The sequence below is a fragment of the Ochotona princeps genome, chromosome 27 (genome assembly GCF_030435755.1).
Source record: "Ochotona princeps isolate mOchPri1 chromosome 27, mOchPri1.hap1, whole genome shotgun sequence".
Lineage (NCBI taxonomy): Eukaryota > Metazoa > Chordata > Mammalia > Lagomorpha > Ochotonidae > Ochotona > Ochotona princeps.
Window position 1 is genome coordinate 19,488,862 of NC_080858.1, and position 13,875 is coordinate 19,502,736.

The window sequence follows — 13,875 nt, forward strand, 5'->3', positions numbered from 1 at the left end:
CCAGTCTTGGCTCTTATGTGAACTGGCATGTGTTGTGACTAAACCTGGCCAGACCCACGTTCCATTCTGGTACATAGATTCACCAGCAGGTGATGTGAACTGGTTCAGCTTTGTCTGCCTCCAACGTGTACCAAATGTTTGCCAGTGAGTACCATTTCCTGGCCTGGTCTGGGATCTTGCACTCACCTGCAGGGACTGTCCTGACAGAGGAGTTGCCCAAGCTTCTCCATCAGAACCTCTCTCAATGCGAGATCTCACACCCATTGGTGGGTCCATGGGCCAGCCCTACTTAGTTCACCTCCTATCCTAGCAGGAAGAGTGGCCTTTCCTGACTGGCCTTCAACCCATTCCAGCTTTTTTTTTTTTTAAGATTTATTTATTTTTATTGGAAAGACAGATATACAGAGAGTAGGAGAGACAGAGAGGAAGATCTTCCATCTGATGATTCACTCCCTAAGCGACTGCAACAGCTGGGGCTGAGCCAATCTGAAGTCAGCAGCCAGGAGCTTCTGGGTCTCTGGGCCATCCTCAACTGCTTTCCCAGGCCACAAGCAGGGAGCTAGATGGGAAATGGGGCTGGCCAGGATTAGAACCAGCGCCTATACGGCGCATTCAAGGCTGGGACCTTAGCAGCTACACTATTGATCTGGGCCCCCATTCCAATTTTATTGTTGGGTGTTTCAGCCGAGCCAAGCCTGGTCCACACCCAGACACAGCTCACACATGGCTCAGCAGAAGCAAAGACCTAGCCTAGCCTGTCCTACACCTACCGTAGTTCTTACAAGCACCAGTGGGTGCTAGAGTCTAGCCCAGTCTGGAACACCACAGACCCAGTCAATACTTGAGCCAAGGGACACTTCAGCCATATCCAGACCAGAACGCATCCCCCACTCTGGCCGCCAAGTTGACCAGTGGGAACCATAACCCAGCCAGGTCATCCTCTTAGCTCCCCAACCAGGCCTGTTCCCAGCCACAGATCTTGCACTTGCTAGTGGTTGCTCTGGCCCTTCTTGGCATAGTCCCTCAGCTGTCATGGCCTTTGCCTTTCGATGCTGTAGCCTGGCCTGACCCAGCCTGCCCACAGTTCCAACTCTTGCTGGCAGGTGCTAGACCCTGGCCCTGCTCAGTCTGCTACCATCCCTGGCTCAAGAAAACCGGTAGCTGTGACAGCCTAGCCTGGAATGACCTGCACCTCAGCCTAGTTTCTGCTCTTGCCAGTAAGCTAAGGTTTGCTCAGCCCCAACTGGTCCCCCTTTCAAAACCAACCCACACATTAGCCAACAGCTAGAGCTACCTTGTCCAACTTATCTGACCCCCAGACCTAGACCATGTGCTCACTAGAGGGAACTCACTAGGGGAGTTCCCCAAGTTACCCCACTTGACCCACTCCCAGACCTCATGCATGCCAGCGGGTGTTAGGCTCTTGCCTGGCATATCCTGCCCCTCCATCTTGGTCTTTTATGAGCTGGTAAATGTTATAGCCCAGCCCACCACACACCCTGTTTTAGGATGCACATGCCGGTGCTGCAGCCTGGATCTTCCCAGACTATTCTTGGTCCCTATGCCCATGAGTGATGGCAGGTTCCATGGTCACACCTAGCTCAGCCCATCACCACCCCAACTCGAGCTAACCAGAACCACAGGGTTGCGTCCTCATATCCCCTCCAGAATCTACTCCTGGACCTGGTTCTCTCATGTGTGTCTTTGGGCTAGAAGCCAGGGCTGTCATACTGTACCTTATTTCCTACCCCTAAGACATAAACATTAGGATCTTCATTTTCTTATTCCACTGTCAGAGTGCATCACACACAAAAACAGGTATGTATGTTCTGGGATTATTTTTTAGAGATTTATTTATTTTTATTGGAAAGTCGGAGAGAGAGAGATGAAGAACTTCCATCCGCTGATCCACTCCCTAAGTGGCTGCAACGGCCAGAACTGAGCTGATCAGGAGCCAGAGTTTCTTCCTGGTCTCCCACACGGGTAGAAGGTCCCAAGGCTTGGGGCCATTCTCGATTGCTTTCCCAGGCAACAAACAGGGATCTAGATGGGAAGTGGAGCAGCCGGGATTAGAACCAGTGCCCATATGGGATCCAGGAGTGCAAGGTGAGGACTTTAGCAACTAGGCTACCCAAAGCTAAATATTTAAAAATTGGCTTTTGTTCCTCCACCCTATTCAAATGAAATATAAAGCTTATGGTTTTAGCCGGGAGACAGAACAGAGATGTGGTGAACCACAGGCGAGGAGGCAGGCAACACCACCATCCATGAGAGTATGTACTGCAACCACAGCACAGCCTGTGTGACCCAATGCCTCTTTCTTAAAAAAAGTTTATGTTTATGTACTTCTCACTTGATAAATTTGAAAGGCACAGAGGCAAACAGATCTTCCAACTGCTGACTTACTCCCCAAATTCCCACAACAGCAGGGCCAGGACCAGGCTAAAATCAGGAGCCCAGAACTCCATCTGGGTCTCCAAGAGGCAAGGCAGGGATCCAGCTACCTGAGCAGTCTGATGCCTCCCAGGGGTCACAGCAACAGGAAGCTGCAATGACAAACAGAGCTGGGATGGCAATCCTGGAACAGGAGATGTGGGTGTCCTGTCTGAACTAAATGCCCGCCCTAACCTAGCATTTTTGAATGGACCCACCATCCATTCTGCAGTAATAGGAACTAGCCTCATATGTCAGCTTCAAAGCTTATCTGTGATCTCCAGGATTGTCTAAATTGCTCCCTGTTCCCTTAATGTGGCTGTCAGACTCCCTGGGAGTTCCAGAACAAAATTTGCCATGCTCCTCCAAGCTAAAAGGCCCTGATCCCCCAGCCTCCTCCCATTGGCTTCGTAGGTACAAAGCAGGATGGCTGCTCCCTGATCCAACATCCCCAGGTCCAACTGTGAGGAGTCTGATTGGCTGAGGCAATCAGGATCTCTGGTCCCTGGTGAAGTTACTTTTGTAAAATGTAAATTCTTGTTTCTCCCCATTCCTGACCCTTCCAAGAGCACATTTTCCCCTTGAGGAAGAACAAAGGGACGGAATCAACATGTCAATCCCATCTCTTAGAGTTGCCTCCAGTCCCACCCTTCTGACGTCCTTTAGTTCAAGTGATAAACCTTGCTATTCACTAAAAATGAGTTTCTGGGCCTGGCGCGATAGCATAGTGGTTAAGGTCCTCGCCTTGCACACCCGGGGTCCCTTATGGGTGCCGGTCCTAATCCCGGCAGCTCCGCGTCCCATCCAACTCCCTGCTTGTGGCCTGGGAAAGCAGCAGAGGACGGCCCAAAGCCTTGGGACCCTGCACCTGCGTGGGAGACCCGGAAGAAGCTTCAGGCTCCCGGCTTCGGATTGGCTCGGTTCCAGCCTTTGTGGCCGCTTGGGGAGTGACCCATCAGATGGAAGATCTTCCTCTCTGTCTCTCCTACTCTCTGTATGTCTGACTTTCCGATAAAAAGTCTTTCCAGGAGTCACTTGGCTTCAATTATTTTAATTATTTTATATGCTGGTAGTAATTCAGTATTTCCACAACTAATGCGTAGTTAGGCTTCAAAAATACATTCTTGGCAGTCATGAGGGTTATGAAAGTGATTTCCAGGGTCAGGAGTTTTTCATACCAAGGCAACTAACAAGTCAAGGTTATTAGGTCAGGCCCTGGAGAGCCAAGGAACACTTGCGTTGCGTCAGGGTTGAGCCAACCCTGCGTTCTAGTCATCTGAAGAAGCCGATTGGCTCATGGCCCTGTCAGTCTCACCTCGCTGCCGGAGTAAGCCCGCCCCGAGGCTCGGAAGACCCGCGTCCTCCCCACGGCTCAGTGAGGAAGGCGGGGACGTCAGTGTGGGTGGCCTTGCAGCCGAGCGGCGGTGGGAGCGGGGCTCGGGGAGCACGCAGCTCCCGACCACCCGGCCCTCGTTAGCACCATGAGGTCGGTGAGCTACGTGCAGCGCGTGGCGCTGGACTTCAGCGGGAGCCTCTTCCCCCACGCTATCTGCCTCGGAGACGTGGATAACGATGCGGTAGGTGCGCGCGCACGGCCTGAGGCACAGCTTTGAACTGCGCCTGCGTGGGGCGGGGCCGGCCGCCTCTGGGGCGGAGCGCATGCGCGTGGAGGCCGGCGCGGGGCTGCTGACAGGCTTGATGGCGTGAATGGCCGCTGTCGTCACCATGGTGATTCACCCGAGCATAGGTCGTTGAGCTCCCCTCCTGATTCTTAGTAGGAGCCTGGCAGACTCTGGTGGCCAAGTTTTCCAGGACGCCAGGGCTTCTGCGTCAGCGGACGCGTCCCTTTAGTTTCAAAACCTCGGGTTTCTTTCCAGCCGAAAATTGGCCTGTCCTCCCTTGCCCCTCCTGCGTGCGCTGCTATGGGGTCGGCTGGGGTCCTCTGTCTCCTGGATCTCCCTCAGCGCCTGGCCCCCAGTCGACCTGAGTGTCTCACTTTGTGGACTCGCAGAAACAGACTCCGGCTGTCTGCTTTTTTCCCCTTCAGCACCCGTTCCTTTCCTCGCCTTTTGGAAACGAGGCGAGTAGAACCGGTGCGTGGCGCACATTTCTGAGGGTTCTGTATCCAGGCGCCCACGGACGGAACAGGCAAAAAAGCAAGCCCTGATCTGTCATGCATGTGTATCGGCTTGTCTGTGCAGCCCTTATTCCTGCCGCCATGCTACCATGCGATCCGTGTATAGTAGCTACGGTCACGCTTCGCCTGGCGTCAGGGTCGCCTTCAGAGACCCGGGTGGTCCAGCCCACTACCCACACAGGCGATATGGTGTATCCCCTCATGTGTGCACCCTGTGACTCCTACACTTTGGGTAACATGTGACTGTATTTACTTAGCAAACACACTGTTAGGTATTAAAAATGTCTGGCCATGACTGGATGTCTGTAGGAGAATGCCAATGTGTTGTATGCTAGTACTCTGCTGTTTTGTTGTGAGGAAATGAGTACCTGAGAAACTTGGTGGCTAAGGGAGCTAAGGAGATCCTAAGGCACCCACCCTGGTATATTATACTGCCTTGCCCCAGCCCCTGCCTCTTGAGTTGTAAGTTCTGTTACTGTAAGTTCTATTTGGGTAAAAACTTTGGAGTCTGTGCTTTTGTTTTGTTTTGTTTTCACTGCTGTATTCACTTAGGACGGTGCCTGCCCCGTGTGTAGGCTGTTCAAATGAGTGAGGGTTGTTGTAAGCAGCAGATGGGATCTTGTGTTTAACAGCAGTTTGAAGCGCTGTTACTGTGCTGTTGACTCCCGGGAGTGAAACCTAGGTGCTCCCATATATGGGATGCAAAGAGCTTAACCTCTACACCAAATGCCCCCCACGCCCCCCATTCCCACCCCATTCCACCCGCCTCTGCACACACACACCGCGGAAAGAATTTTAATGAAAATTATGGAAAGAAAAGCTGCATTCTCGTGACTTCCCCCCCAGGCAGAGAAGAGCTTTCAGTGCTCGGGTACGACCTCATCCTCACCCTATCTGCTCTCTCCACCTCAAGCTGAATGAACTGGTCGTGGGAGACACCAGTGGAAAGCTGTCAGTGTACAAGAAGGACGACAGCCGGCCGTGGCTCACCTGCTCCTGCCAGGGCATGGTGAGTACGCCCCACCCCGGGGCCTTGGGCCAAGTCAGGGCGGGCGGCTCCCCGATGGGCGCTCGCCGGTGGTCACACTCGGGAGGGTAACCTGTGGGCTGTGTCCTCGGCTGGGCCTCCACCTGGCCTCCCACTCCGGAGGGCTTGGGTGCTTTTCTGTTGTGGAGTTCTCCTTGGCACTTTATGGAGGAAGATTGCCACTCTTGTATCACCAGGAAATGGGGGCAGTCATTGAGTAAATGCAGAACTCTGGCAGTCTGGCTGTATTAAATTAGGGATCCTGCTTTGTGTTAAGCCCAGGTTGTCTTACCTATGTTGGGTGTTCATCCTGCCGTCATACAGGAATCCAGTTCATACAGACCCACTGTAGAGGGTTAGCACTGCGGTGCAGCACGTGAAGCCAGTTTGGGACACCTGCAGCCCGCGTCAGAGTGCTGGCCAGAGCCCTGGCTACTCTGCTTCCGAGGCAGCATTTATGCTAACGCAGCAGGAAGGAGAACAGGTGCTGACCAAGCGCTGAAGTCCTGCCGCCCTCGTGGGAGACTTGGATGAAGTTCTGGTCTTCTAACTTCAGCCTGACCGCATTTGGAGTGTCAACCAATTGAGGAAAGATCTCTCTGTCTCTCCTTGTCTCTGTCACTCTGCCCTTCAAATCGATAAAATAATTAGGTTTTTTTTTATTTAAGAGTTATTTATTTATTTTATTGGAAAGTCAGATATACAGAGAGGAGGAGAGGCAGAGAGGATCTTCCGTCTGATGATTCACTCCCCAAGTGTCCGCAACGGCCAGAGCTGAGCCGATCTGAAACCAGGAGCTTCTTCCAGGTCTCCCACTCGGATGCAGGGTCCCAAGGCTTTGGGCCATCCTTGACTGCTCTCCCAGGCCATAAGCAGGGAGCTGGATAGGAAGCTGGGCCACCGGGATTAGAACTGTCCCCCATATGGGATTGTGGTGCGTGCAAGGCAAGGACTTTAGCCACTAGGCTACTGCGCCAGGCTCAGATTAGTCTTTTTTTTTTTTTTTTTTTAGTATAACTCATGACCCAAGACTTCAGCGAATGGTGTCTGTGAACACACTGGTAGGGAGTGCAGGTCTCCCTCGGTGCCCTGTGACCTTGCTTTGTCCTCTCTTGCAGCTGACGAGCGTTGCAGTTGGAGATGTGTGCAACAAAGGAAAGGTGAGGAACCAGGGGATCCCGGCCCTGGTAGACTTGCACAGCCTGCCTTGGATCCCTGCCTCCTGGTGGAAATCCACCGAGAGTCAAAGGCTGCACCACCACCACCCGGCCGCCTGCCGTGATCTGAGTCCTACCTAGGCTTGTGCCCAAACTCTGCCCCCATCCCTGACACCCCAACCCCATGCACCCACGCTTCCATCTGCCCCAGAACTTCGTGGTGGCGGTGAGCGCCGAAGGCTGGTTTCACCTCTTCGACTTGACCCCTGCCAAGGCCCTGGAGGCCCCTGGGCACCGGGAGGCACTCGCGGGAGAAGAACAGCAGCGTCCAGTCTTCAAGCAGCACATCCCCGCCAACACCAAGGTCATGCTGGTCAGCGACATCGGTGCGCGTGGCCACCCTCTGGGGCCAGTGCGGGAGAAGGAGTCTGTGGGTGCCAGAGAAAATTCCAGAACATGGGGGCAAGAGGGAGAGTCCACCCTTTAGATATTTGATAGAAATAGTTACTGAGCACCCCTTATGGGCCCACTGTTACTCTAGGAGCACTGGGATTACGGTGGAGAATAAAACAGACACAGCCTTACCAGAGAGAGACAGAGAAGAAACATTAAATACATTTTGCAGGACAATCAAATACTATTATTTGATGTTAATAAACATAACAGAGACATATAAGTCCCGGAAAAGGCCTAAAAGGGTCACAGAGCAGGGAGCGGTTGGAGTTGGATTTAGTCATCTGGGTTGAGCTTGCTGAGACAGTGACACTGGGCAAAAAAAAAAAAAAAAAAACTGAAGAGGCGAGAGGGGGCACCATACCGATCCAGGACTGGTCCTTGGAGGTGGTGCCTGACACCTGAGTGATGTGTCTGAGAAGTCCCAGGGCAGAAGCCAGGAGGCCTTTGGGTCAGGTGGAGGGGCGGGGGCAGGTAGTAGCCACGGAGTGAGAGGCAGTTGGGTGTGCAGTTAATGCTGGCTCGAGAGGGGCATGGCGCCTGGCAGTGGAGACACTTGCCTCCCATGTTGGAGTGCCTGAGTTTGAGTCCTAGCTCCAGCTCCTGACTCTCACTTCCTGCTAATGCCGATCCTGGGCGGCAGCAGTGGTGGGGACTCAGCGTGATGTGGCTTCCTGCCGTCCAGGTGGGAGACCTGGGCAGGGCTCCCGGCTTCAGCCTCAGCCCAGCATGGGCCGGAGGGTGGGAGTGCTCTCCATGCATCTCTCCCTCTGTCTCACTGCAGCTCATATAAAATGGCAGAGGAGGATGGGGGTTTGGGGGGTAAGCAAGCTACTCATAGGACTCAAGCTGGTGAACAGAGACATGGCCGCCAACCCCTCCTGTGCCCCCCCCCCCAACACACAAAGACGGAGATGGGCGCTGCGAGCTGGTGGTGGGTTACACGGACCGCGTGGTGCGTGCTTTTCGCTGGGAGGAGCCAAGTGAGGGCGGCGAACATCTGACGGGGCAGCTGGTATCTCTCAAGAAATGGATGCTAGAGGGTCAGGTGAGAGATTGGACTTGGGGACCAGAGAGGCCGGGAGCAGGGTTGATGGTCTCCCATAGGAGGCTTTGGTCAGGGACCAGGACCAGGGTGGGGACAAGGCAAAGTTGCCACTGTTGAGACAAATCCAAGAGATGGTTGTCAGTCAGGGTCTCAGTGGGGGGTCTGGGGGAGAGGGGACTGCTGGTAGCAGGTTGGGGGACTGGAGGTTGGGCCGGACATGAGCAGTGTGAAGATTGGGTTGGTGTGGTCGCAACCATAGCACACAGAGTGGGGGCCAGGGGGTCTAGGAGGAGAGGAGACCCCAGCCATGCTCTGTAACCCCAAGTCCCTCCTGCTGCCACCCTTGAAGCTGCCTCTGCAGGGTGCCAACTTCTTCTCTCTCCCTGGCCCCCTTCCCTGGCCCTGGTGCAGGTGGACAGTCTCTCAGTGACCCTGGGGCCGCAGGGGGTCCCAGAGCTGATGGTTTCTCAGCCCGGCTGTGCTTATGCCATCCTGCTATGCACCTGGAACCAGGACGCCGAGCCCCCTCCTGCCTCCGAGGGAACCACGGAGGGCAGCAGGTAAGGGGTGCAGGCCTGGGGTGGTACTGGGGTATGTGGAAGAGCTGCTCCCCAGTGGCATGTGGCAGGGAGCTGGGCCTGCAGGGAGCACAGCTTCTTCATCCGGGTCCCCACTGAAGGTCCTTTGCTCCATGAAGGAAGATGGTTTTGCCACTTGAACCTGTAGCATCTGAAAGAGGTCCCAGCTCCCAGCCTGCAGTCCTGACCCTTACCCCTCGGCTATCTGGTCAGATGGGGTCAGAACTAGGCCCCTAAGCAGATTCAGTTCCTGGAAGTCATCAGTCCAGGGGGCTCCTAGCCCTAGAACTGGGCTTACTTGCGCCCCCTCTTGGCCCAGGGAGACACCAGCTGCCCGGGACGTGGTGCTGCACCAGACGTCTGGCCGAATCCACAACAAGAACGTCTCCACTCACTTAATCGGCAACATCAAACAAGGTGAAGGTGGGGTGGGGTGACTGAGGGAGCTGAGGGGCGGCTTCACTGGTCGTGGGGGAGGGTGTGTAGGGAAGGGATGCTGAGATCCAGGGTCTTGTGCTCATTTGTTGCCCCATAGTCCCCTGGGAACGGCCATCGTCTCATTCTCCCTTTCATGTTCTCTTCCCACGCTCATTCTATCCCCCAACCCCACAGGCCACAACCCAGAGAGCCGTGGCTCCGGGCTCTTTGCTCTCTGTACTCTGGATGGTGAGCAGTGCTGGCTGGGGGAGGAGCTGCCTCTGAGGGCTGTGTGCAGGAGCCTGGCCCACCCACCATCCCGGCCTGCCTCTCCCCTGCAGGGACGCTAAAGCTGATGGAGGAGGCGGACAAGCTGCTGTGGTCGGTGCAGGTGGATCACCAGCTGTTCGCCCTGGAGAAGCTGGACGTCACGGTGAGTGACACCCTGGTAGGGGACACAGCGTGTATGCCACCTCCTGGAGAGATGGACCCAGATCAGACCGTCCTCCCATCCCAACTTCATCTGCATTTCCTTTTCTTTCTTTTTTATTTACTTTTGTTAGAAAGTCAGATTTACAGAAAGGAGACAATGAAAGATATTTCATCTGCTGGTTCATTCCCTAAGTGGCCACAACAGCCAGAGCTAAGCTGATCTGAAGCCAGGAGCCAGGAGCTTCGTCTGGGTCTCCCGCATGGGTGCAGGGTCCCATGGCTTTGGGCCATCCTCAACTGCTTTCCCACTTGACATGGCCAAAGGACATGCTTCATGGTTCAGAGGAGACCGGAAGCAGCCAGGAGCTTCATCCAGGTTTCCCACATGGGTGGCAGGGACTCAAGCACTTGGGTCATCTATTGCTACTTTCCTAGGTCATTAGCATGGAGCTGGATTGGAACCCAAATCGGTGCCCATATGGGGTACTGGTACCACAGGCAGAGATAGCCTACTGTGCCACCACGCTGGCCCCTGGAGCCCTGATTCCTTAACTTAGCTGAATGATCTCGGGCAAGAGGTTTTGGTTTGTTTGCTTATAAGACTTGTTTATTTGAAAGTTGGAGCTAGGGAGAAAAGAGACACAGATTGCAAATCTGCTGTTTGATGCCCCAGGTGGCCACAATGGCCGAGGCAAAATCAGCTACATGCAGCTCCAGCAGGTCTCCCTCATGGAAGCAGGAGCCCAGCTACTCTGCTCTCCCAGGCGCGTGAACCGGGGGGCTGCATCAGAAATGGGGCTACCGGCCCTACCCACTGTGCCACAACACCAGCCCAAGGGACCAACTTCCTTCCTTCCTTTTTATTTATTGTTATTGGAAAGGCAGATCTGCAGAGAGGAAAGACAGAAAGACATCTGTTGGTTCACTCCCCAAGCAGCCGCAACAGCCGGAGCTAATCAGATCCCAAACCAGGAGCCAGGAGCTTCCTCTGGGTCTCCCACTGAGATGCAGGGTCCCAAGGCTTTGGGCCGTTCCTCTGCTGCTTTCCCAGGCCACAAGCAGGGAGCTGGATGGGAAATGGGGGATACGAACTGGTTACCGCACCAGGCCCGGCACCTTGTTTCTGAAAGCTTCACTTTTGTCAATATCAAGTTGGGAATTGTGTCACTTGCTGCCTCAGGTTGTGGCACACTTTCTGAAGGGTGACTCTTCTGGCAGCCCAGTCGGCCTGGTCCTTGGAGAAGGTAGGCTGTTGGCCCTGGAGTCCAGTTCACAGGCCCCAGTGAGCTTTGGGCGTGCACTTGTCTCTGCTTTCAGGGCAATGGCCATGAGGAGGTGGTGGCATGCGCCTGGGACGGACAGACATACATCATTGATCACAACCGCACTGTGGTTCGCTTCCAGGTGGATGAGAACATCCGTGCTTTCTGTGCAGGTGGGAGCGGGCCCCCCAGTCACCCCACTGCCAACCAGGCTTCCCCTTAGATAAGGGAGTTTTGCCCCTTGTTTTCTGCTCTCCTGACTGTATATCCCCAAGTGACCTCTGTAGCTCCCCCTAGCGGTGGCAGTTGGTACTACATGGGCATCTTGACAGTGGAGTTGGGGGGATTGTTTTGTTATCTAAAGTTTTATTCATTTATTTAAAAGGCAGAATTCCAGAGGGGAGCGAGACAGTCTGAAATCTTCTGATTCACCCCCAAATGGCCAATAGCCAGGGCTGGGGCAGGCTGAAGCCAGGAGACCAGAACTCCCTTTGAGCCTTCCACATGGGCGGCAGGAGCCCAAGTACATGAGCCATCTTCCGCTGCTTCCCCAGGGACATGAGCAGGGAGCTGGATCAGAAGTGGACCTGCTGGGACTCGAACCTGCACTCATATAGGATGGCAGCATCGTAAGCAGTGGCTTAACATGCTGTGCCACATCTTGGCAGTTTGAGAGGTCAGGCTAGGTTGTGGCACAGCAGGTTAAGCTGCTGTTTAGGATGCCTGCATCCCATAGCACAGTGTCAGTGATTGGAATCCTTGATAGTCCACTTTTGATCCATGTCCCTGCCAATGCTTCAGGAAAGGACCAAGTCCTCGGGCTCTTGCCACCCGTGTGAGAGACCCAGATGGAATTTCAGAGGCTTCTGTCTTCAGCTTGCCTGTCATAGGCATTTAGGTGTAAACCAGCCAAGAGAAAATTCTTTCTTTCCGACTTGCTCTACCGTTAGAGCAGATGATGATAGCATTTAAAAATAAAATGTTGGTAGTTAAAAATATTTCAAATACTGACATTTAAAATATGATTGGTATTTTAAAAAACAAAAAGAGGACAGTGAAATGTCCATCTTTGAGTGTTTATAAAGAATGACATGAACTCCTGCCATCCAGTTGGGATGTGTGAAAACGAAGATGTATCAAAATTCCTTTCCACCTGATCCTGCCAGACCACTGTAAAGGACAGTGCCCTGGAACATTCCTTTTTGTGCCCCCGGGGACCCGGGGGACTAGGGGTGTGTTCAGTAATGAAAACACAGGCCACATCTGGGCAGCACTCAGAGGAAGTGCTGCTGTGACCTGAAGGATTAAAGTCTACGTAAACTTGGCAGTGTCACTCGGATGGGAGGATGGGCTCACAGCACCTTTAGGGAAGGTAGCTCAATTGGGAAGTCTCCTGAGTCCCCAGCAGACACTGCAGCTTTTCTTTGCCCTCCCCGGGAGGGCCGTGTTGGTTCTCTGTGCCCCGTGCTCACAGGCAGCTGAAACGTGTGGCCCTTGGTCTCACTGCCCATCCCTCCCAGGCCTGTATGCTTGCAAAGAGGGCCGCAACAGCCCCTGCCTGGTGTACGTGACCTTCAACCAGAAGATCTATGTGTACTGGGAGGTACAGCTGGAGCGGATGGAATCCACCAACCTGCTGAAGCTGCTGGAGGCAGAGCCAGAGTTCCGCGACTTGCTTCAGGAGCTGGGCACCGGTGAGTCCAGGGGGAGTTGCCAGCAGCCTGGGCACCCAGTGGCTTCAGGACCTCTGAACAGCCCCATTGTGGCCCTCAGATCCCGACGACCTTCCTGCTACTCGCGCCCTACTGCAGCAGACCCTCTACCACCCCGACCAGCCACTGCAGCCTGAGCCCTCCAGCCTCCAGGACCCCACCTAGGGCGCCTTCCTGCTTCGCTGCTGAAGGCTCCATCTTGCACAGCACAGCTGCAGGTGGATCATCACCATCAGTAACGACCTCAGGCTGTCTGCCTTGCGCCGGGGAAGTGCAGGCCGTTTCGCAGTCCAGTCTTGTGCTCCTGGCACCCCGACCCCATTTTGCCTCCAACTATGGATGTGGCCACATCTGTGCTTTCTGGTCCCACCACATTCCTCATGTCATGGGCTCCAAGATGCGGGTTTGTGTTCCACACCACAATCAGAAGTTTGTCTTAGGCCATTCATGTTTTTTCTGTTCTTGATTCTCAGCGCCCTTAATTGTTTTTTTGTTTTGTTTTGTTTTCCCCTTTCAGGTTGTAGAGTGCAAACCTTTGGAGGCTTATGGCCAGCATTTTAAAATTGCTGAAATAAAATTGAAAATGTCAGAGCATGTATTCGCAGTGTAGATGAGTGTTCTTTATAGCTCTGTGTGATGTGTGTGGTAAATGCCGCGTAAAATAGGAGGGTTCTTCAAAAACTCCATGGAGAAGGGAATTAAGATAAGTTTATAGAGCAGGTGCTTGGCACAGGGCTGCAGGTGTTGCCTGAGATAACTACATCCTAAGGGGAAGTCCTGCTGTGCTGCTAAAGCCAGCTTCCTGCTAATGCACACCTGAGGGAAGCAGGTCACGGCTCATGTGCTTGGTTCTCTTCACCCACCTGGGCGATCTGGAGGGAGTTCCTGGCGCTTGGCTTAGGCCTGGTCCAGCCCCCAGCTAATGTAGACATTTGAAAGTAATCTAATGGGTGGAAGATTTCTCTGTGTCTCTTCTCTGTCTCTCTCCATCTCTCTCAGCCTTTGAAATAAAATGAAAATTTAAAAATTTGACAACAAATGTTTGTTTTGGTGCAAAACAGCAAATCCCTGCACGTTTTTCTTTTTCTTTTTTTTTTTTTTAAAGATTTATTTACTTTATTACAAAGTCAGATATACAGAGAGGAGGAGAGACAGAGAGGAAGATCTTCCGTCCGATGTTTCACTCCCCAAATGAGCCGCAACGGCCGGTGCACGGAAC

General features: G+C 53.7%; 1 protein-coding gene across 2 annotated transcripts; it reads left to right on the forward strand.

The window, feature by feature from the left end:
• The first annotated feature begins 3,721 nt into the window (after positions 1-3,721).
• Positions 3,722-13,146, forward strand: ITFG2 (integrin alpha FG-GAP repeat containing 2). Of its 2 annotated transcripts, none has more exons than XM_004596337.3 (12): positions 3,722-4,010; positions 5,484-5,579; positions 6,716-6,757; positions 6,966-7,140; positions 8,116-8,255; positions 8,667-8,815; positions 9,153-9,250; positions 9,446-9,499; positions 9,592-9,683; positions 11,000-11,117; positions 12,465-12,638; positions 12,718-13,146. In XM_004596337.3, the coding sequence occupies exons 1-12, from the start codon at positions 3,915-3,917 to the stop codon at positions 12,819-12,821; spliced, it is 1,338 nt and encodes a 445-aa protein (XP_004596394.2). In that variant the 5' UTR covers positions 3,722-3,914; the 3' UTR covers positions 12,822-13,146. The 2 variants fall into 2 exon arrangements, with proteins under 2 accessions (XP_004596394.2, XP_058511967.1); XM_058655984.1 differs by lacking the exon at positions 3,722-4,010 and adding an exon at positions 4,114-4,161.
• The last annotated feature ends 729 nt before the right edge of the window (positions 13,147-13,875 follow it).

What these genes read in the sequence shown, in the direction of transcription:
- ITFG2 (XM_004596337.3), top strand. Translation starts at nt 3,915, where the DNA reads ATGAGGTCGGTGAGCTACGTGCAGCGCGTGGCGCTGGACTTCAGCGGG. An exon ending in AATGGATGCTAGAGGGTCAG is followed by an intron (nt 8,256 to 8,666) that starts GTGAGAGATTGG and finishes GCCCTGGTGCAG; the next exon opens with GTGGACAGTCTCTCAGTGAC. An exon ending in TGGAGAAGCTGGACGTCACG is followed by an intron (nt 9,684 to 10,999) that starts GTGAGTGACACC and finishes CTCTGCTTTCAG; the next exon opens with GGCAATGGCCATGAGGAGGT.